This window comes from Pseudopipra pipra, chromosome W, assembly GCF_036250125.1.
Source record: "Pseudopipra pipra isolate bDixPip1 chromosome W, bDixPip1.hap1, whole genome shotgun sequence".
NCBI classification, from domain to species: domain Eukaryota; kingdom Metazoa; phylum Chordata; class Aves; order Passeriformes; family Pipridae; genus Pseudopipra; species Pseudopipra pipra.
The window spans coordinates 11,225,796-11,249,216 of NC_087580.1; the positions used below are offsets into that span (position 1 = coordinate 11,225,796).

Sequence of the window (23,421 nt, forward strand, 5' to 3'; positions counted from 1 at the left end):
GCCTGGAATTCCCAAAAACTTACGGGGGAAAAAACCGTGGAAATCCGGAGCCGTTTGGGTGCTTTGTGGGGCGAAATCCGCCAGGGGGCGCCAACGCGGAGGAAAAAAAGGCGGGAAAATCTGAGGGTGGCAGCAATTCCCGGTCTTTTGAGCCCAAAATTCCTCATGGGGGGCCCGAAAACATGGGAAGAGTCAAGGAAAAAAGGCAAGAAATGGGAATTGGCACCAGTGTTGCTGGTTTTTGAACTGAAAACACCTCAGAATTTGGGAAAAATGGGAAAAAAAATCGGGGATTTGCTCCGATTTCGGCTTTCTTTTTGGCATCAAAAGCCCATCCCAAAAAATCGGGAAAGATTGGGAAAAATGGGGAATTTGCACCAGGTCTGGCGGCTTTGTGCCCGAAATCCACCAGTGGTGCCAAAAAGAAAAAGGTGGGAAAATGGGGGTTTGCACCGATTTTGAGCTTTGTGGCATTGAAATCTCTCAGGGAGCACCACAGAATTTGGGAAAAGAAGAAAAAAAGGGAATTTTCCACCCAAAATCCCTTGGGGGGAGCACCTCAAAATTCTCATGGGAAAAATGGAAATTTTTACCAGTTTCACGATTTTTCGGCCAAAAATCCCACCGAGGATGCTGAAAAACCGAGAAAAAAATTTGGAATTTTTACCAATTGTGCTGCTTTTGGCATCAAAATCCCTCAGGAGGTCCCTCAAAAATCTGGAAAAAATGGCACTTTTTTACCCGTTCTGCCATTTTGGCGTCAAAATCCGCTTCGTGGCACCTCAAAATTTGCAAAAAGTCAGGAAAACCTTGGGAATTTTGCCCCGATTCTGCCGTTTTTTTCCCTTTTGGTGCCATTTCCCCCCCGTTCCTCCCCAGGCTCATCGGAGGCGGGTCGAGGACCATCTCCACCTGCAGAAGGACCAGATGGCCGCGCTCCAGGAGGTGGAAAGATTGCAAAAATCCCTCCTGGATCAGCAGGACGAACGGATCCACCAGCTGGAGATGGAGCGACGCCGCCTCCACAATGACATCCAGGAGCCCAAAGTGGGCCCGGGGCAGAGGGAGGGATTTTATGAGGGGAACCCCCCGTAAACTTTCCCAAAATCCCTAAATCCCGTATTTTTCCCCGTTTTCCAGGACAACATCCCCGTGTTCTGCCGCGTGCGGCCCGTGCTGCCGGAGGAGTCGGAGCGGCAGCGGGGGCTGCAGCACCTGCACTTCTCCCCGCAGAACTGCACAACATCATTGTCAGCCAGCCCGACGAGGTGAGAAGGGCTGCACCCAAAAATGCCCTTTTTCCCCTCAGACACCCCTTTTTTGCCTTCAAAAATGTCATTTTTTCCCTCAAAAATTACTTTTTTCCCTCTCAAAAATGGTCCTTTTTCCCCTAAAAATTTTGTTTTTTCTCCCTCAAAAATGTTGAGTTTTCCCCTCAAAAATCCCTTTTTCTCCCTGCAAAAACATTTGAAGGGGTTTGGGGGAGTTTTGGGGGGATATGGGATGGAATTTAGGTTGGAGTTGGGGGGGATTTGAGGGGGTTTGGGGGTCACTGGGGGAGTTTTGGGGGATCCTCGGGGGCATTTGAAGGGGTTTGGGGGGTCCCAGAGGGAATTTGGGGGGTGACAGAGTGTGTGCTGTAAGTTCTCTGATCCCCTGATCCTTGTTAAGGTTCCCCCCTTGCAGTCCTGTCAGCGTCTCTCTCCATTTCCCCACTCCCCTTCTCCCACTCCCCACTCCTGGGGCCGTGTTGGGGCACATGTGGTCCCAGCCTTGTCTTCCTGTTGAAGATCCACAAGGAGACCCAGCTCCATGAGCACTGCAGGTGTCTCTGAGCACAGGGGCCTGTGGAGAACAGCTCTCCCTGAAGGAGCTGGTGCTGGGAAGGGAAGGAGTGAGCGGGGGCACAGACACCCCAGTGGGCCTGCTGAGCCCCAGATGGTGCTCCTGGGCCTGGCTCAGGCAGGACACAGTGTGTGTTGGGGCACAGCCTGTTGCACCCCGGGCAGGGAAAGGGGAGACAAGATGGGCCTCACCTGCCTGGGGGTCCTGTTCTTGCTGCAGGAGCAAATCTCTGGCAGTGAGCAGCCCAGAACAGTCCAGGCCTTTGGGCTGTTCTCGGCTCCCATTCCCATCTAATGCACTGTTCCCGTGGCCAGGTTGTCCAGGAGGAGGAAGAGCAGCCTCAAACCATTGCCTCCCGTGCGATGTTCTCAGCGACTCCAGGACAAACAAAACCTGGAGCTCAGCAGAGCCGAGGCCAAAGGAAACTCTCCCCCTCAGCGTGTGACACGATCCCAGGCCGCAGCCTCTGTCAGGAGCTCCAAGGTGGTCTCTGAGCCACCTCCTGCCCTGCAGGCAGTGGGGAAGGACCCCTGGGTGGCAGCTGATCAGACTGGCACTGCGGTGCCCCTCCAGAGGAGCACAGCCAGGCCGGCAGAGCTGCTCCCCACGAGCTCAGGGGATGGCTCTCCCGAGGAACGTGGCATTCCCAAATCCCTGCCGGTGCCCACAGCCCCTGAGCTAGTGGTTCCCTCTGCTCCCGAGGCCAGTGAGGCTGTGTCTGAGCTGCAGGTAAAGGCAGCCAATGTCACCATCAACCTTAGCCCTAGGATACACCAGGCAACCTGACAAGGTTGCCGTTCTGCTTAAAGCCCTTCCCGCAGACAGTGCAGCGGAAGGGCCTCTCATCCCTGTGCGTCCGCTCATGCCTGAGGAGAATTGAGCTGTTCCTAAAGCTCTTCCCACATTCCTCACAGAGGTAGGGCCGTTCCCCACTGTGGATGCGCTGGTGGGTGATGAGGTTGGAGCTACCATGGTCTGCTACCATGGCAACTATCATACATTCCATTCCTACGGTCGGTTACCATGACAACCATCAGACATTCCTGTTGCTACAGTCAGTTACCATGGTAACCAGCATATATTCCCACTGCAACCATTGGTTACCATGGCAACCAGCATCCATTCCCATTGTGATGGTCACTTACTGTGGCAACCATCATACAGTCACGTTGCTGTGGTCACATTCCATGACAACCAGCATCCATTCCCGTTTCTACAGTCAGTTACCATGGCAACCATCATACAGTCACGTTGCTACGGTCACATTCCATGACAACCAGCATCCATTCCCGTTTCTACAGTCAGTTACCATGGCAACCATCATACAGTCACGTTGCTATGGTCACTTTCCATGACAACCAGCATCCATTCCCGTTTCTACAGTCAGTTACCATGGGAACCCTCACACATTCCCATTGTCATGGTCAGTTACCATGGCAACCACCCTACAGTCCCATTTGTTACGGCCAGTTACCATGGCAACCATCGTATATTCCCGTTGCTACACTCAGTTACCAGGGCTACCATTGTATATTCCCATTGCTACAGTCAGTTACCAGGGCAACAATCACACATTCCCGTTGCTACGGTCGGTTACCATGGCAACCATCACACATTTCCATTACTACAGTCAGTTACCATGGCAACTATCATACATTCCCATTGTTACGCTCAGTTACCATGGCAAACATCATACTTCCAACTGGTTCAGTCGGTTACCATGGCAACCACCATACAGTCACATGGCTACGGTCAGTTACCATGGCAACCATCATACATCCCACTGCTACAGTCAGATACCATGGCAACCATCGTACACTTGTGTTGCTACGGTCGGTTACCATGGCAAACAGCAAACATTCTGGTTGCTAGGGTCAGTTACCATGGCAACCAGCAGACATTCGCATTGCCCATGTCAGTTCCCATGGCAACCATCAGACATTCTCTTATAGGTCAGGAATTTAAGAGAGTTTGTCTTTCCCCTGCCCCCCCAGTGTAGGAGAGACGCAGTTGGAGTGGAAAAGGGGGAGATGGGCTCAAAGGCTTTCCTGAAGTCACAAGAGACACATCCCCAGCCTTTCCCTCAGCTACTGAGGGGCTCATTGTGTCAGAGGAGGAGACCAGGTTGGTCAGGCAGGACCTGCCTTTCCCAACCCCACACTGGCTGGGCCTGATCCCCCTGCCCCAGGGGTGGAAACACAGTCCAACCGTCTGTCATGGACTGATCCAGGCCACACTAGAGAAGGGTGAGGCTCCCGAACACATCCAGTACATCCATGACATCATTGGAGGGGGGGACACAGCTGAAGAAGTTTTCAAGAAAGGACAGAAGATCATCCAGATTCTCCTCCAGGCCGGTTTTGCCACCAAGAAGAGCAAAGTCAAGGGACCTGCCCAAGAGATCCAATTCCTAGGGGTGAAATGGCAAATGGACGACGCCAGATACCAACAGACGTCATCAACAAGATTGTAGCCATGGCTCCACCCACAAACAAGGAAGAGACCCAAGCTTTTCTGGGAGCCACAGGCTTCTGGAGGATGCACATCCCAGAGTACAGTCAGATTGTCAGCCCTCTTTACTTTGTGACCCGTAAAAAGAACAATTTCCAGTGGGGTCCTGAGCAACAACAAGCTTTCAGGCAGATCAAGCAAGAAATTGCTCTTGGACCAGATGTAAAGAATGTTCTCTACACTGCAGCTGGAGATAAAGGTCCCTCCTGGAGCCTCTGGCCAAAGGTGCCTGGCGAGACGCGAGGGCGACCACTGGGTTTCTGGAGCCGAAGCTACAGAGGTTCTGAGGCCAATTCCACCCCTGTGGAGAAGGAAATCTTAGCGGCGTATGAAGGCACACGAGCAGCTTCAGAGGGAATTGGTGCCGAAGCACAGCTCTTCCTGGCACCCCAATTACCAGTCCTGAGCTGGATGTTCAAAGGGAAGGTGCCCCCTACGCATCATGCCACCGATGCCACGTGGAGCAAGTGGATCGCTTTGATTACACAACGTGTCCGAACCGGGAACTCGAATCGCCCTGGCGTCTTGGAAATCATAACCAACTGGCCTGAAGGTGGGAACTTCAGTCTGGCAGAAGAAGAAGGAGAACCAGCAAGCCGAGCTGAAGAAGCTCTGCCATTTGATCAGCTGCCAGACGAAGAGACACGCCATGCCCTTTTCACCGATGGCTCCTGCCGTACTGTAGGGAGGAGCTGGAAGTGGAAAGCAGCCGTTTGGAGTCCCACCCGACGAGTGGCGGAAGCCACTGAAGGTAAAGGCGAATCGAGTCAGTTTGCGGAACTCAAAGCAGTCCAATTGGCCCTGGATATCGCAGAGAGAAGGATGGCCAAGGCTCTACCTGTACCCCGATTCGTGGATCAGAGTCAACGCCCTGTGGGGGTGGCTAGACTGGTGGAAAGAGGTGAATTGGAAGCGTAGAGGAAAACCCATCTGGGCTGCTGATCTGTGGCAAGACATCGCTGCCAGAGTGAAGAAACTGAACGTGAGAGTCCGCCCTGTAGATGCCCACGTGCCCAAGAAACGAGCTAATGAGGAACATGCTAAGAACAGACAGGCAGACCGAGCTGCACAGGGCAAGGTATCACAAGCAGACCTAGACTGGCAGCAGAAGGGAGAATTGTTCCTAGCTCGATGGGCCCGTGATGCTTCAGGTCATCAGGGCCGAGATGCCACTCCTAGATGGGCACGAGACCGAGGGGTGGATTTAGCCATGGATATCATCTCTCAAGTTATCCGTGACTGTGAAACCTGTGCCGCTATTAAGCAGGCAAAAAGGTTGAAGCCCCTGTGGTATGGTGGACGCTGGGAGAAGTATAAATGTGGGGAGGCCTGGCAGATTGACTATATCATGTTGCCACAGACCCGCCAAGGTAAACGCTGTGTGCTTCCCATGGTGGAAGCAACCACCGGATGGTTGGAAACATATTCGGTACCGCAGGCAACAGCCCAAACACCATTCTAGGTCTGGAGAAGCAGGTCCTGTGGAGACATGGCACTCCAGAGAGGATTGAGTCAGACAAGGGACTCATTTCAAGAACAGCCCAGTAGCCCCTTGGGCACAGGAGCATGGGATTGAATGGGTCTATCACATTCCATATCAGGCACCTGCTGCAGGAAAAGTAGAAAGGTGCAATGGACTGATGTCCCCAACCCCAGGTGTCCCCCCAGGAGCCCCCTGTGCCCCCCCAAAGGCTCGCCCTGGGACTTCTGGGTGCAGATGTGGGAGCTCCGGGAAAAGCTGCGCCAGGCCCAGAAGTGACTCCGGAAACTGCAGAAAGAAAAACGTAGCCTGGAGCAAAAGAACCAGCTACTCCAGGAGTCCAGGGAGCAGCTCAAGGAGTCCACAGAGACTCTACATCAGGAGCTCAGGGAGTGGGAGAGGAGAGAGAGCACCCTGAGCTCCAGAGTACGGTGAGCAAAGCACCGAAACCTCCCCCGAAACTGCCCCAAATCCAGCAAAATCTGCCCAAATCCCGTAAAAAACGCCATCAAAATCCATCCAAGTCCTTCCAAATCCCCCTGAAATCCTCCCAAATCCCGTAAAAAATGCCTTCAAAATCCATCCAAGTCCCTCCAAATCCCCCTGAAATCCACTCAAAATCCCAGGAAATCCTGCAGAACTGAGCTGAAATCCATTGAAATGGAGCAAAAATCCTTCCAAACCCACTCCAAATCGGTCAAAGATCCACTGAAAATCCCCCTCCAGCCGGAGCTGTGGGAAAGCTGCCTCCGAGTGGGGTGAGGGAACCACCAAAATTCCCCTGAAATCCACCCAACCCCCCGCAAATTCCATCAAGAATCCCTCAAAACCTTCTGAAAATCCACAAAAACTGACCTCAAGTCCACGCAAGTCAACCCCAAACCCCTCAAGATCCCACAGAATTTCCCCCAAAAGCCTTCCAAAAATTCCCCAATTCCCTCCAACTTCTCCACAATTTCCCCAAATCGCCCCAAATTCCAAAGATTTCCTCAAAATCCCTCAACATGGGAATTTTCTGAGATTCTCTCAAGGATCCCCACAGAAATTCCCCAAAACCCTTCGACAAATTCCCCAATTCCCCACAAAGCCCCCTCCAAAATCGCATCAATTCCCTCCAAATTGCCTTCAAATCCCCCAAGCCCCTCGAGGTTTGGGAATCCAATTTGGGGATTTGGGGGATTCAGGGGGAAATTTGGGGGGAAATTCGGGGGATTTGGGGGCATTCGGGTGGAAATTCAGAGACACCCAGGGAATTTGGGGGGAAATTCAGGGGGAAATTCCAGGCATTTGGGGGGTCAGAGGGAGGATCTGGGAATTCTGAGGGGGGTTTGGGAAGGGATTTGGTGGGAATTCAGGGGGAAATTCAGGAAAATTCAGGGGGAAATTCAGGAAAATTCAGGGGGAAATTCAGGAAAATTCAGGGCATTTGGGGGATCAGAGGGAGGATTTGGGAAGAATTTCAGAATTCTAAGGGGGAGTTGGGAATTCCGGGGGGCTCGGGACTTTTGGGGGGGGCTTTGGAAAGAGGTTTGATGGGAATTTGGGGGGGATTCCGGGAGAAATTCTGGGACTTTCCCACAGCTCCCTGGAGTCGGAGCTGGAGCAGCGTCTGCGGGAGGAGGAGCAGCGACAGAACGAGACCAGAGCTCGTGAGGAAGAGCTCTCAAACATCTCGGAGAACACAGAGGCTCACCGGAGGCGGGTCGAGGAGCAGCTCCACGTGCACTGGAACCAAGTGGCTGTGCTCCAGGAGGTACAGAAATCACAAAAATCCCTCCTGGATCAGCAGGACGAACGGATCCACCAGCTGGAGATGGAGCGACGCCGCCTCCACAATGACATCCAGGAGCCCAAAGTGGGCCTGGGGCAGAGGGGGGCATTTTATGAGGGGGTCAGTGTTTAAAACCAGATGGGAAACAACTGCGGGGGTTTAAAAATCTTGGAAACTATCGATCTATAGGTGTGGCTGATAACACAGCTTTTAAAGCCATGATTACTGAAAAGGTAATTATTAAGAACATTAATGAGATAAATAAAAATACAGCTCCTGGGCCGGATGGGATCACAGTAAGAGAATTAACTAAAATGGATCCCAAATATACACAAATAACAGAAATGTTTAATTTATGGTTAACATCTGGAAGAACACCGGACATGATAAGGGAAATGCCGAACTGTATTATTGCCGGAATCAACTAAGCCAGACCGTCTCAATGACATCAATAATTGGAGACCCATTCCGATCGGGTCTGTAATCTTAAGGTTATTCTCAAGGATACTGATGGCCAGGCTAACAAAGGCGTGCCCCATAAACCCTAGACAAAGGGGTTTCATAAAATCCCCGGGGTGCTCTGAAAATTTAAAATTATTACAACTTCTTATGAAGAATGCAAAAAGAGAACACAATGAACTGGGAGTGGTATTCGTTGATATCGTGAAAGCTTTCGATACAAGAAGTCACCAACACATTATCACAGGCCTAAAGCAAAAAGGGGTAGATGTCCATATAATTAATTTGATTGCAAACATGTATGAAAATATCTACACCCGAATGGGCATTAATAATAAACAATCAGATCCAATTCAAATTAAAGTGGGTGTTAAACAAGGGACCCTATGTCTCCATTGCTATTTAATCTGGCTGTGGATCCTTTATTGTGTGAATTGGAACAGTATGGAGAAGGGTTCCAATTCAGAAATAAATCAATTACTGCAATGGCTTTTGCCGATGATTTGGTCTTACTTAGTGGATCCTGGGAAGGCGTGAAAAAGAACATCGAGATTCTTGAGACATTTTGCGATTTAACCGGTCTCAAGACGCAAGGGGAAAAATGTCATGGTTTTCTCATAAAGCCTACTAGAGATGCATATACAATTAATGATTGTCCTCCATGGACTATAGGTGGTACACCCCTCAGTATGGTCAATCAGGGTAGCTCTGAGAAATATCTTGGGTACAAACAGCTAAACCAGATTTGTCATCAAAAATAGAAACGTGGTTATGCCGCATTAGTGAAGCACCACTCAAACCATTACAAAAAGTGGATATGTTGAGAACACATGTGATCCCTCGAATAATATACTTAGCAGATCATACAGAGATAAAAGCTGGATTTCTGGAAGTACTAGATTTAAAGATTAGGGCGACGGTTAAGAAATGGTTACATCTACCAGCCAGCACTTGCGATGCCATTCTATATTCCAGCACAAAGGATGGCGGGTTAGGAATCACGAAATTACAAGCATTGATCCCGAGTGTACAAGCCAGAAGGTTGCATAGGCTGGCACGATGTTCTGATGACACCTTAAGGGCGGTTTTGCTGGAGGAAAACATCACACAGATATATGAGAAACTGTGGATAACAGCCAGAGGAGATAAAGATAAAATACCGAATGTCTGGGCACCCAAACCAACGGTGGAAACAGTGACACTGGGTGAAGAAGAGACATCAGAATGGGAGAGTAACATACCAAAGAACAACTACCCGCGGCCTGGTAACTGGAAGAAAAGGGAATTCCAGAAATGGACTCAATTACTCAATTCTGGGACTTTCCCGCAGCTCCCTGGAGTCGGAGCTGGAGTCGGAGCTGGAGCGGTGTCTGCAGGAGGAGGAGTGGTGGTGCCGGGAACAGGATGAGGCCAGAGCTCGGGAGCGAGCGCTGTTGGAAACCTGGAAAACGCAGAGGTTTGCGGGGGGCCTGGAATTCCCAAAAGCTTACGGGGAGGGGAGAAAAAAAATTGGGATAATCCGGAGCCAGTTCCTCCCTGATGTCCCCAAACCCCTCCTCACAGTCCCCAAACCCCGTTCCTGATGTCCCCAACCCCGGGTGTCCCCCCGGGAGCCCCCTGTGCCCCCCCAAACGCTCGCCCTGGGACCTGTGGGTGCAGTCGCGGCACCTCCGGGACAAGCTGGGCCAGGCCCGGGAGCGGCTCCGGAAGGTGCAAACAGAGAAACGGGGCCTGGAGTGTGAGAACTGGGAGCTCAAGGAGTGCTGGGAGCAGCTCCAGAGGGAGCTCAAGGAGTGCTGGGAGCAGCTCCAGAGGGAGCTCAAGGAGTGTCAGGAGCAGCTCCAGAGGGAGCTCAAGGAGTCCCCGGAGCAGCTCCAGAGGGAGCTCAAGGAGTCCCGGGAGCAGCTCCAGAGGGAGCTCAAGGAGTCCCGAGAGCAGCTCAAGGAGTCCTGTGAAAACCTCCAGAGGCAGCTGAGGGAGCGAGAACAATGGGAGAGCAACCTGAGCTCCAGAGTACGGTGAGCAAAGCACCGAAACATCCCCCGAAACTGCCCCAAATCCAGCAAAATCCGCCCAAATCCCGTAAAAAACGCCATCAAAATCCATCCAAATCCTTCCAAATCCCCCTGAAATCCACTCAAAATCCCAGGAAATCCTTCAGAACTGAGCTGAAATCCATTGAAATGGAGCAAAAATCCTTCCAAACCCACTCCAAATCTGGCAAAGATCCACTGAAAATCCCTCTCCAGCCGGAGCTGGGGGGGGGCTTTGGGAAGAGGTTTGATGGGAATTTGGGGGGGATTCAGGGAGAAATTCTGGGACTTTCCCGCAGCTCCCTGGAGTCGGAGCTGGAGCAGCGTCTGCGGGAGGAGGAGCAGGAGCAGTGGTTCAGTACATTACAGTGTAATGGACTGTTGAAGACAACCCTAAAGGCACTAGGTGAGGGAACTTACAAAAATTGGGATAAGAACTTAGCCAAGGCCACCTGGCTCGTCAACACTAGAGGCTCTGTCAACCCAGCTGGTCCTGCCCAAGCAGAATCCCTCCACACTGGAGATGGAGACAAAGTTCCAGCCATCCATCTCAAAGGTATGTTAGGTAAGGCCCTTTGGATCACTCCTCCCTCAGGCCAAGACAAACCCAGTCGTGGGACTGTTTTTGCTCAAGGGCCCAGAAATACCTGGTGGGTTATGAGGAAGGATGGAGAGATCCAATGTGTCCCTCAAGGAAACCTAGCCCTGGGGAAAAACTAATTCTGTGCCCTAAGTTGTGTTTTACAGGAGACCAGACACCAGATGGAAAAGACCCGAACAAAGCGACACCGGTATCCAAGGATGTCCGATGATGAGACAGCCCTAAACCCCCAAATTTCCCTCAAAATCCTCCCTGAATCCAAAAATTCCGCCCTAAATCCCCAAATTCCTCCCTGAATCCCAAATTTCCCCTCCCCAGGGGGAGAGGGGAAATTGGAGACATGTTAGTAACCAATTTCCCCCTGGAGGAGAATTTTGGGGAATCCATCAATTCCCTGTGCTTCGCCAGCAAGGTGGGAGTGGGATTTGGGGGGACATGAGGGATTTGGGGGGACATGAGGGATTTGGGGGGATTTGGGGGGACATGAGGGATTTGGGGGGGGTTTGGGGGAACGAGGGATTTGGGGGGAAGTTGGGGGGGTATGAGGGATTTGAGGGGGTTTGGGGGTCTCTGCTGGATTTTGGGGGGTCACAGGAGGGTTTGGGAGGTCCTGGGGGAGTTTTCGGGGGGATCTGAGGAGGTTTGGAACATGTCACAGGACAAAGGGAGCTCCAAGGAAACGTCCCGAAAGGCGGGAATGGGACTCGGGGAATTGTTGCAGCTGCTCCTCGACGACTCCAGGAGCAGAGGGCCGCGAGCAGAGCTGGATCCTCCTGTGCTGGGCTGCAGAGAACTTCCCAGGAGAAGCTGTGTGGAGGTGGCACAGCCCAGAGCGGGAGAGCTGCAGGCACGGAGCATTCCCTGGGATTTTGCTCTGTATTCCAAGGGTGGAGCAGGGATCACTGCAGGGAGCAATCCTGAGGCTCCTCCAAGGATGTCGCTGCTGACCTGCGAGGGACGTGAGGAGGGACAGCTGTGAGTTGTACCTGTGTTTGGATGATGGCAAACATTTCCAACTGGGGGGACACTGGGGACATTGGGGACATTGGGGGGACATTGGGGACATTGGGGGACATTGGGGGGACATTGGGGGGACATTGGGGGGGCATTGGGGGGACATTGGGGACATTGGGGGACATTGGGGGGACATTGGGGGGACATTGGGGGGGCATTGGGGGGACATTGGGGACATTGGGGACATTGGGGGGACATTGGGGGACATTGGGGGGACATTGGGGGGACATTGGGGACATTGGGGGGACATTGGGGGGACATTGGGGGGACATTGGGGACATTGGGGACATTGGGGGGACATTGGGGACATTGGGGGGACATTGGGGGGACATTGGGGACATTGGGGGGACATTGGGGGGACATTGGGGACATTGAGGGGACATTGGGGACATTGGGGACATTGAGGGGACATTGGGGACATTGGGGACATTGGGGACATTGGGGACATTGGGGACATTGAGGGGACTTTGGGGGGACATTGGGGGGGTCAGGGGTCATTTTCGGGGGGTCAAAGGTCACCTGCTGGTAGGTGTTGGTGGCGATGATGGGCCGCAGGATGGGGGGCGGGGCCAGCGGGTCCCCGGGGGCGCGGCCTGGAGCCCCCAAAACCTCCTGCTCGAACCTGGGGGGGGAGGGGCACCGGTAACACCCCCCCAGTGACACCAGTAACACCCCAGTGACACCAGTGACCCTCCCAGTGCTCCCAGTAACACCCCAGTGACACCAGTGACCCTCCCAGTGCTCCCAGTAACACCCCAGTGACCCCACAGCACCCTCCCAGTGCTCCCAGTAACACCCCAGTGACCCCCCAGCACCCTCCCAGTGCTCCCAGTAACACCCAGGGCCCTCCCAATAACACCCCCATCACCAAGCCCCTGGCCCCGCCCACATGGCCACGGGAAACCAAGCACCGCCCACCCCAACCCTTTAGACCCCGCCCCTGTTGCCATAGGAACCCAAGCTCCTCCCACTGCCCCAAACCCCACCCCATTGCCATGGACACCCTTAAACCCCGCCCACTGCCCCAAGTCCCACCCACTATCGCCATTAACCTCCAAGCCCCGCCCACAACATTAACACCCCAAAGCTCCTCCTGCCTCTAAGCCCCACCCACCAGAGCGACCCCACCTCTGTTGCCATGGCCACACTCAGGCTCCACCCACCACTCCAAGCCCCTCCCCCGTTGCCATGGCCACACTCAGGCCTCCCCCCGACCACCACCACCACCCACCCAGGCCCCGCCCCTGTTTCTATGGCCACCCCAAGCCCCGCCCCCGTTCCCATGGCACTCCTCCCCTCCCCGCAGCCCCGGCCCCGCCCCCGTTGCCATGGCCACAAAGCCCCGCCCCTTCCCCCCGCTCCTCACAGCGCCATCTCGGCCTCCATCTCCTCCAGCCGCTCCTCGCCCGCTCTTCGCCGCCGCTCCGCCTCCCCCCGCGCCAAACCCTCTGCAAAGGGAGGCTCGTCCTCTGGGGAACCGCGGGGCTCAACACCAGGGCAGCAGCAGCAGCAAAGGGACTCTGCCAACTGCTGGCACGGGGGGGGAGGGGGCATTGCAGGCCACAGGGGGAAGAAACCCCACACTTGCTCTAATCTAACACATCTCAAAAGAGACCTGGCAGCATTTAGGGACTCTCAAACCCAGAAGAGGATTTCGAAGGAGTAGCATCTTCCCTGGCAGGGCCTGCACAGTACCAGGGCTGTGCCCACCCCTGCCCCTGATGGGATCAGCCATCTCCAGCAGGGCCCAGCAAATAGAACTCACAAAGACCACGAGAGCAAAGAAAAAGGCAATTGAGTTATCTGATGGTTAATAGCCTTCCTTTACTCTGCCTTGTCTTTACCTCTGATTTTTAGAGTGTTTTAAATTCAGTTAACTACACAGAACTGTCAGACAAAGCCAACTCCTTAACCCAAGGGAAATAAATCACGTGGCACCAGAACATCGAACCCTCCTTGCAAAAAACCCACAAACCCTCTTTTGCTGAGCCTAAAAGGTGACGGATAATTAGTATGTAGGATCCCAGCTATTCCCACCTGTTATGCAAGCAGCATCCTTTAAGCTGTAGTTTAGAGAGCAAGTCATTCCTGTCTGGGATCAATAAAACAACCCGCTGCAGTTTGTTGCTCACGACACGGGAGCAGCATCAGCCTGGGGAAGGCGAAAGGAGCTTCAGCTCCAGCCGCGTTAGCCAGCAAAAAGTTGTGCGCGCGTCTGTGCCAGCCTGGCGGGAGCATCCCTGCGCGTGCGGGGAGGGAGGGATGGAGGGAGCGAAGGATGCTCCCGGTCCCGCCGCTCCCGCTCCCCGTGCCCGGGGGCAACGCCCCGACCCCCGCCCGGGCCGACTCTGCGGACCCCGCGCCCAGCCCCGCACAGAGCTCCGCCCGGCCAGGAGCCGCGGGGGCACTGCGGGGAGCCCGGCGGGGCAGGCACCGCGTCCGCCCGGCCCCGCATCCCCGCCGGCTCCCGCAGCGCGGCCGCGCTCTCCTTCCCCCGAGCCGCAGCCTTTCCTAATTTCCTTATTTATTCCCATTTTCTTTCCCCTTTCTAACCCCCCCCGCCTGCTCCCGGTGCCGAGCCGCGCTCACCTGTGCGGGCGGGGGGGACATGCCCTGCCCTGCCCTGCCCTGCCCTGCCCGGCGCGGCTCCCGCAGCCCCGCGGTGCTCCCGGGGTTCCCGCGGCTCCCGCAGCCCCGCGGTGCTCCCTTCGCTGCCCCTTCGCTGCCCCTTCGATGCCCCGCCGGAGCCCCGCCGGGCCCCGGGGCAGCGCTCGGAGCCCGCCCCCTGCCCCGTTCGCGCTCCCGCAGCCCAGGTGCTGCTCCTCCCGCACCTGCGGGATCCTCCGCGGCAGCCCCGAGCCTGTTCCCGTCCCGCTCCCCGCCTTTCCCGCATCCTCGCCCGCTCCCGGTCCCGCTGACGGCAGACCTTGCAGTCCCAAATTACCGCTCGCGGCTTTTTGCCTCTCCGCTTTTAATCCCAAATTTGCCCTAATTGTCTCGCTCTTCCAAAGGAGCCTTTCTCCTCCCCCGCCTGCTCGCTCAGCCCTTTGCATCCACCTGCTGCTTTCCTTCCCTTCCTCATCCTCCTCGGCCGAGAAATGAGTGTCTCGTGCAGGGAGACGAGGAGCCGGAGAGCGGAGCACCCCTGGGGACCAGCTCTGCCGCTTCCGAGCCCTTTTGGCACCCCTGTGCCCAGAGATGCCCCCAAACCTTCCGCAGGATCCCTCCTCAGTCTCTTTACTTGCTACCGCAACCAACTGATGAGCTGCCAACTGCTTTCAGAGTCTGAGTTTAGGCTGAATCAGCAGCACAGTGGAAAGGCACAAAGAAAAGAAAAAGAAAGGTATTCAGAAGTGAGGCTGGGACCTACCTGTCGTGGTTGGGACGGATACGAAGCAGCAGCAGCAGCCACGAGCTGCAGTTTACAGCCTCTTAAATACAGCTCTTCAGGCACACGTCTACCACACAAATAGGTCCATTTCAACACACAAACTACAATTCTTACAGCCAATAGGTGGATTTTAGTTGCACTTTCTCAGTTCTACTTTCTCACAACATTTCTGTGCACCTGTCCCTCTTTTCCTTTGATGTTTATATTTTTCTCAGTCACTCTGTTCAAAACAAGCCCTCGTTCCCACGAGACAGTATCCTTGTTCTCACAGGAATAGTGGCCTTGTTCTCTGGATGTTTTTCTCCTCTTCTCAGGGTGCCTGCTGTCAGCACTAAGGCCTTTATTCTCAGTCAGTTTTTCGTTCTATACCAGGGGTCCCGGCCCAGCCGGGATTCCCCACACCTACCTGTGCCCCTGTCCCGAAATCCTGTCCTGGGAAATGCTTTTAAATGCCTGTGCAACAAAAAATGCCTTCCAGTGCAAAGAGGGTATTCAGCCTTAACTGTGCCTCCCCTGCTGCAGCTCTTCCCTGAGGCCCTGAGGTGTCCTGGGCCCAGCGAGCCAGGAATAATTCCCCCTTGGGTTGCCAGTCCAGCTCTACCTGAGACACTTTCATCTGCTCAGTCCCACCCCCCTGTCCATTGTTGGATGTCACTCAGGAGCCCAGCTCTTGGCTCCCTGTGCATCTCCAGGATGGACTTGCACAGCCAACCTCTCGACCCGGGGGGCAGGAGGGCCTGCCCTGATAAGGCCTAAAATGCCATCAGACAATGCCAACAGTGCCAGCTCTCCTGCAAGCTGCCTGTGAGATCTGCCAGTTACTGGTGCCACCATGGGAATGGGTTTGGTGTTGGATGATGCTCAAACCAGCCTGGTTCACCCAACTGCAAACACACATCCTGCTTTTGGAAGGTGGGTGGGACAGAGAAGCTGGGAACTGGCCTGTCCATTTGTGAGGAGCAGTCAGTCACTTTAGACTAGAGAAGTCCAGTCCCCTTTCATCCAGGCAGGTTCTTCCAACACAGCCCTTCTCGGGGTAGATGTGTGGAGATTCCTGCCTTGGCTGGGGATGCCCTCCAAGGACACTCCTCAAGGCTGAGCAAAAGAAATCTCCCAGTGACCATTGGTCTGGGTGAGTTCCATCAGATCTCTACGTAATAATTATTTCTTTTGGCTAGTTTTAATAGAATTGTTTCAATAATTGCTTCAATATAGGGCACTATCCTGTCTTATACTGTACTACTAGTAGTTTTAGCCTTTATACTGTCTAGTAAATAATTCTGATTAAGATTTTTGTCTGATCTTTTGTAAGAATAAATGATTCATTTTATATCAATATTCTCATTTGGCCAATCATTAAAACCTGTGGGACAAAAGTGGTTCAATCCCACTTCTGTAATTCCTTAAATTTAATTTGTTGACAAAATCTGAGGCAAAGATTGGATCCCTTATTCCTTGAGGCTCTGCAGTGGGACAATGGCTCCTTGATTCCATGAGGCTGCACTGTTTCCCAGTGTTCTTTGGCTCCAGAAGGCCCTGCAGTGCACTGCAGTGCCCACAATGGCCCCTTGATTCCATGAGGTTCCCCAGTGTCACAATGGCCCCTGGATTCCATGAGATTCCACAAAGTCCCATTGGTTCCCTTTGGTTCCAAAAGGTTCTGGGATGTCACACTGGCCCCTTGATTCCCTGACGTTCCACAGAGTCCCGGGGTCCTTTTGATTCCATGAGGTTCCGCAGTGTCCCATGTTCCCTTTGGTTCCAGGAGGCCCCAGTGGATTCCAATGCCCCCTGGATTCCGGGAGATTCCACAGTGTCCTGGGGTTCCCTTGTCTCCCTGAGTTTTGGCAGTGTCCCAGGGTGCCTTTGTTCCCAGGAGGTTCCTTTGTTTCCATCAGGCCCTGCCACGTCCCAGACTCCCTTTGGTTCCGTGAGGTGCTGCAGGGTCACAATGTCCCCTTGATTCCAGGAGGTTCTGCCATGTCCCAGGGTTCCTTTGGTTCCATGGGGTTCCACAGTGCCAAAACTCCCTGCTCCTTATCCTTCCAAAATTCTTGGGCCCATTCTCCCCCTGCCTGGGACGCAGCCCCATTGTGTTTGTGCAGGAATGGATCCATGGCCATCCTGCCACTGCCCCAATTGAATGCTGCACAAACGTCACTGCAGGCCCGACCCTGGATGCAGGAACAGCCTGGGAACTCCAGGCCTGCTCCCATTCAGCAGAGCCAGTCGGGGTCCCAAAGAGCACAAGGGATTGACTGCAACCCCTGCAGGTCTCTGGCATTGCTGGGGACAAAGGCAGGAACTGCCAGGAGCTCTGCAGAGCCCTGACAGTGCCACTGCAATCCCAAGCTGCATTGCCCGGGGCAACCCTCAGCACAGCCAAGGCCACAACCCTTCCTGAAAGGTGTCCCTTCTGGGCAGGGCCAGGGGGACAAACCCCTCCCTCTGTCCCTGCACATCTTGTGTCCAATTCTCAGCCCCCACTTAGGGACAGGCTGTGGGGATCACTTGCAGGGCACAGCCAAGGACGTGTCTTGACCAGCCTCCTGTTTAACAGGACCAGCTTTTTCAGCCTCTTTGCTCTCTGTTTTCTCGTGCTTATTCCTCCAGTGACCACTGGGATCCTCCCCTTGCTTTAGTTCCTTCCGAGACATCCCAGGACAAGTCTTGCCCAGTCCCCAAATCCCCTTTCTGGCTGCCCATCATGAGGCTCAGAGCACATCCTCTTCTCTGGGAACCTGTTGCAGTTCTTGCCAGCCCCACTGGTAAATATTTCTTCATTTTATCCAATAGAAAGCTCCCCTAGGTCAGTTTAAATCCATTGCCCCATGTTCTGCCACTCCAGGCCTTGGTAAAATGAATCCCTGGGACTATCTCAGACTAGGAGCACAATGTTTTCATCTGCAAAACCCTTGGAGAGTGCTCAGAAATGTCCCTACACAAAGTTTGTCCCCATCTTTCTTAGAAGCCCCTGTGGTGGTGCATCCTCCCCCCATTGTCCTCAGGCCTGGTCGAGGATCTCAGGAGCTCCTGACAAGCCTTGACCAAACCAGCTGAGCAAGGAAGAGCCCCTGGACTGGACCAGGGCTGTGGGGAAGTGTCCCTGGACTGGACCAGGTGCTTCTGGATGATACAGGTGGGAACAATCTGGAGTGGAACGGTTTGGGAACACAGGATAATCAGTCATCCCATGAAAGCCTTGGAACATTCCCTACCTGAATCGTAACCCAAATGGAACACTTTTGGGTACAATTCCCAAATATTTGGGAAATTACAGTCATTACTGCCACCAGGATGGAAATTCAGCAGATGACTAAAGCCAGTCCCCTTGTGAGCCCACACCCAGTGGGGCTGAGGGAGGCCCTGGCAGCTCCCCAGCACCTCCCTCTCAGTGGGACACCTCTGGCAGCCTCTCCCAGCTCGGGAACCCTCCAGTTTGCAACACTCCAAAGAGCGGCGCTGATGGCCAGGACAATTCTGATCCCCCTCCACAAACACTCCTCCAGCTGGGACCTGGTCTGGTGGGAAGCACAAAGGGATTGGTGGCAGTGTTTCCCTGACAACAAGGAGAATTTGGGAGAGGCACCTTTCCACACCCAGCTCTTGATGTGTCCACACAGCTCTGCCTGGGTGTGGCTGTGAATTGACTGTGGGGTGAATGTTGTTCTTGGGAATCTCTAATTCAGTCACTGGTAAAATATTGGCAAATGCTATTGAATCACTTGATAATTGTTAAACTGATCAATAAGTAAATGCTACTAATGTCTTTTGCCCCCTTATCTTTGGATCCAAATCCTTTGGGCCCTGACCCTCTGGCATCCCAAGGCTCTGTGGAAATCACTCCCTTTCATCAAAAAATATATATTTTTTGTGACGTCCACTTTAAAATCTTCCTTCTTAGCTAAACAACAAAACAACTCCAATTAGTTGTTGATGTCTTGAAGACTTGAAGACAATTAAAGGAAGAGAAAGAATTTGTTTTTCTGTGTTTTACTGAGTCCCACAATGTGTTTGGAGCTGCATGCATTCTCCTCAAGTGCTGAGAGAAGACTGAAGCAGCTGCTGAAGAAGTCAGAAGCCAAACTCCAAGTGCCTTGAAGCATTGCTGGGCCCCACTGAGGGCAGGCACTGCCAAAGCCTCCCCAGGGACTCCTTGGAGCAGCTCCTTGGAGGCCAGGAGTGCAGGCAGACAAAGGCTCTGGGCAGGCCCCTGCAATGCTGAGCAAAGCCTGCCTTGGTTTTGTGCAGCACAAAGGCCAAGGCCTGAGCCCCAGGCCCTGGCCCAGCAGATCCTGTCCCTCCTGGGGGGCTCAGGGCTGTTTGGGGGCACTGGGATGGGAGGGGCAGGAACAACAAAGGCCCAAAACTGGGCAACCCCTGCCAGGCTCCTGGGGAGGGGCGAGGCAGAAACCAAGGGCAGAACCTGCCAGGAAAGTTGCCTGTGGTGGCCTGAGTGGCAGAGGCAGCTGCCAGAGGCAAGGGGACAAAGGCCTGGGTGCCTTTGGGCCTTGCAGCCCTGCCAGAGCCCTTGGCCATCTCTCCTGCAGGCTGTCCTGCCCTGGCCCTGCTGCTGCTCTGGCCTTGCAGGCTGCACACCCCCCTCCTGCTTTCCCACCCCCTCCCAGCAGCATTTCCAGACCCTCCCTGATGGCTCTGCACCAGCTCTGGCTGTTGCCATGGGCACTTGGCCTTCTGAACTTGGATCCTGAGCCCCTGTGCCACAGGACATCCCTGCCAGAGCCCAGGCCCTTCTCCTGGGGGTCACTGCAGATCTGAGCAGATCCAGGTCACCTCCCATTCCTCTGCCAACCCCCTGGGCCTGCTCTGGGCCCTCCAGGTCCTTGCCCTGCTCCCAAGGGCTGGGGGGTGCTCAATGGTCAGGGCTTGGGGTTTAGAGCTCAGGCTGGGGATGAGGCAGAACTTTGGGAGCTTTGTTGTTCTGCTGGTGGTGTCTGGTTCATGATTAGGGGAAGAGCTTTTTGGGCTGGGTTAGGATTAAAGCTTGGCTTTTCATACTGGTAATACAGGTTTGGGATTAGGGTGGGCATTAGAGGACAAATAGGAATTTGGAGTTCTGGCTTTTGGTTTTGCCTTCAAGGTCCGGTTGAGGTTGGGATTAGAGCAGTGGATTCCTTTCAATGGGAGGGGCAGCACTTTTGGATAGTGGTGTGGCTTGAGGTTACAAAGAGGGTAAAAGTCCATCAGGACTGTTTCACAGTCAGTTTTTCAGCACCCTCAGAATTACCTAAACCTGTTTTAACCTCATCAAAATCTTTCCTATCTGTTGGCCAAGCCCCTCTTTCCTTCCCGAAATATCCAATCCTTTTTGTCCCAGTTCCTCCCAATCTCCCCCAAACTTTCATCTGGGTGGGCTCAGCTTTGTGGTGACACCCATGGAATCAAGGGGCCATTGTGGCACTGCAAGGCCTCATGGAAACAAAGGAACCCTGGGACACTGTGCAAATCAAGGAGGCATTGTGCCACTGAAGGCCCTATGCACCAGAGGACACTGTGGAAACTCATGGAATGCAGGGGCCATTTTGGCACTACAGGGCCCTCTGGAACCAAAGGAACCCATGGACAAATTGGAATCTCATGGAATCGAGGGGCCATTGTGACACTACAGGGCCTTAGGGATGCAAAGGAGCACCAGGACTCTGTGGAATCTTGTGGGACGAAGGGGCCATTGTGACCCTGAGGAATCCCATGGAATCCAGAGGCAATGGTGACACTGAGGAATCCCATGGAATCCAGAGGCCATTGTGACACTGAGGAATCCCATGGAATCCAGAGGCCATTGTGACCCTGAGGAATCCCATGGAATCCAGAGGCCATTGTGACCCTGAGGAATCCCATGGAATCCAGAGGCCATTGTGACCAGGCATTATGGAGCCAAAGGGACCCTTGGACCCTGCAGAACCTCGTGGAAACCCGCCCACTGTGAAACCTTGTGGTCCCACGGGGCCATTTGGACACAGTGCAGGCTCATTAAATCCAGGGGGCTTGGTGACACTGAGGGGCCTCCTGGAGCCAAGGGGACCCTGTGAGAGGACGTAACCTTGTAGAGTGAAGGGACCATTGTCCCACTGTAGAACCTCTTGGAACCAAGGGGCCACAGTGCCACTGAAGAGTCTCCTGGCACCCCCTGTGCCTCCCCAGAACTCCATGGGATCAAGCAGAGCCGCTGCCTCCCCCCCGCCGCACGGACCGGAGTCGCCGGCTCTGCCCCGCTGGGACATCTCTGGAGTCAGCGTGTTCTTGGGCAGCACAACTCATCTCAGGCCAGAGAGTTTCCCAGGTTTTGCTTTGCCCCCTCTTTCCCCTGGTTTTGTTCTTTGTTCTTTGTTCTGTCAGGGGGAAGAGGGGGAAGGGAGGCACCTGTTGATCCCTGGGTTTGTCTTTACAAAAGGGAGTTGGGGCAGGGGGGAGAGAAGAGGCAATTTCTCTCTCGGCTCTTGCTTTGAACTGTTCTGTTGGTATTGTTGTTTTTGCTGCTATATTTCTTGTCAGTAAATTGTTATTTTTTCACTTATACCTCCTGGTATTTTTGTCTCCCTGTATTGGTGGGGAATAAAAGGGGAGTGAGTTCATTTGATTGGATTTCCCTGCCCAATCTGTGTCTTTAAACCAGGACAGGTTGCTCAAGGGCTCCCTGAAATTTGGCATCACCCACAAAGGACTTGAAAATACATTTGGTCCCATTGTACAGAGAGATAATAAAGATGTTCTACAGTGGTGTTCAAGGGCTGCTCACTGAGGGATTTCATCAGGAAGTTGCTGCCAAGAGGACTTTGTACCATGGATTTTTTTGGACACTCTTCATTCAGCCAACTTCCCACCCACCACATCTTGCACTTCTGCACTCCAGTCTGGCTCTAAGAGACCCCAGCAGACCATGTCAAGGGCCTTGCTGAAGTCTGGGCACACAACACCCCCTTCTATTCCCTCCCACAGGGGTTCTGCAATCCCTGCCTTGTCCTTCCCATGCCTGGCAATGGCTGCAGCAGGACTTGCCCTCTCCCCTTCCCTGCTGAGCCTGAGCAGTGTGGAACTCTGCCAACCCTCCTTGCTGCCCTGTTTGCAGACTGCTTCCATGTCTGCCTTTGCCAAGGCCCCAGGAAGCTCTGGGCTGGCTCTGGCCTTTCCAAGGGTTTGGGAGAGGTCTCCCAGTGACACTGCCCAGCCTTCTCAATATCCCGGACACCAAAACCTTTTCCATAGCCCACACTGCCAGAGGAGTGCCCAGGACACAACACAGGTTGTCCTGGTGGTTCTGGAGAATGAGAAGGGATTTCTTCCTCCAGGCCAACCCCTCCAATTGGATTGGAGTGCAGCTGAAGGGTTTCCTCAGCATTTACCTGTGCCTCCCTGCCCTGAAGGTTTGTGGCCATCAGGCTGGAGCTGAGGGGGTTGGGCAGGTGCCTGAGGAGGGGGGAGAACAAGGGCTGTGTCCAACTGTGCCAGGAGGGCTGTGCTGGGCAAGGATGAGGAGGCTGCAGAAAACAGTGGCACTGGGGAGGGGAGAGGAGCAGGGGGAGAGACCTTGTGCCTGCCCACGCTGGGCAGGAGCTGCCCCAGGATGGCAGCTCTGAAGCACTCCCAGGATGTCCCTGGGAACAGGAGGGGAAGACTGGATCTGAAAATGGAACCTGGAAAGCAGAGAGCAGCAGTGTCATGGTGACACTGCAGGAGAGTTGCAGCCCTGGAGCAAGGTGACAGAAGAAGTGCCCCAGTCCATGCCCTGCCCTCAGAAGATCCCACAGCATCCTGGAGATGCTGGAAGGGAGCCCAGCTCTGCTTCACAAGTTCCCAGGGCCTGTCCCTGCCTGTGCTCCAAGGGTTTCCACCCCCCAGGACTGTGCTCAGAGAGCACTCAGGCCTTACAGCCAGAAAGGGGCTCAGGAGGACAGTGTGGAAGGGGCAAGAGAGCAGCTCTGGGAAGACCAAGCACTGCTGCTCCCTGGCAGTGCTGCTGGGCTGGGATTCTTGTCCCTTTCCCCTTTGCAAATACACCCTGTCCTGCAGTGTGCTGTCCTTTGGGAACAGCTAAGAAGAAGGATCTTGGACAAAGAAGGCACTGCAGGGTCCTTTATATGGTTTAAATAGTCAGAGAGTACAATTCATCATTTATACATCTCTGGGTCAAAAGGTGAACACTAAATTAGAAGGTGGGTGCATAATAATATTTAATTGCACAGAAACTTATTGTGAGAACAACTCGATGAGCTCCACAAAAAACCTGAGCAGAAAGGCTGGGCCATCAGTGAGTCCCATTCTGAATGCTACAGCCCAGAAAACAGGCACTTGATTGCT

At 53.9% G+C, this 23,421-nt stretch overlaps 3 protein-coding genes across 4 annotated transcripts in view; 2 read left to right on the forward strand and 1 right to left on the reverse strand.

The window, feature by feature from the left end:
- LOC135406099 (trichohyalin-like) overlaps positions 1 to 10,438 on the forward strand; it is a 134,176-nt gene extending 123,738 nt beyond the window's left edge. The window contains exon 2 of the mRNA XM_064640652.1: positions 9,470 to 10,438. Coding sequence (XP_064496722.1) covers positions 9,606 to 10,088 — 483 coding nt within the window. The 5' untranslated portion in view covers positions 9,470 to 9,605 and the 3' untranslated portion in view covers positions 10,089 to 10,438. The remainder of the gene's footprint in view (positions 1 to 9,469) is intronic.
- LOC135406004 (zinc finger protein 91-like) overlaps positions 1 to 23,421 on the forward strand; it is a 369,522-nt gene that overhangs the window by 273,093 nt on the left and 73,008 nt on the right. The window lies entirely within an intron of this gene.
- On the reverse strand, positions 10,894 to 15,078 carry LOC135406085 (uncharacterized). 2 transcript variants are annotated; one of them, XR_010426131.1, is made up of 4 exons: positions 14,304 to 15,078; positions 13,752 to 13,866; positions 12,234 to 12,336; positions 11,399 to 11,648 (listed from the first exon to the last, which is right to left on the reverse strand). XR_010426131.1 is itself a non-coding variant. In XM_064640642.1 (3 exons), the coding sequence occupies exons 1-3, from the start codon at positions 13,266 to 13,268 to the stop codon at positions 11,289 to 11,291; spliced, it is 651 nt and encodes a 216-aa protein (XP_064496712.1). In that variant the 5' UTR covers position 13,269; the 3' UTR covers positions 10,894 to 11,288. The 2 variants fall into 2 exon arrangements, 1 of the variants encoding a protein (XP_064496712.1); XM_064640642.1 differs by lacking the exons at positions 13,752 to 13,866; positions 14,304 to 15,078 and adding an exon at positions 13,081 to 13,269 and having other exon boundaries at positions 10,894 to 11,648.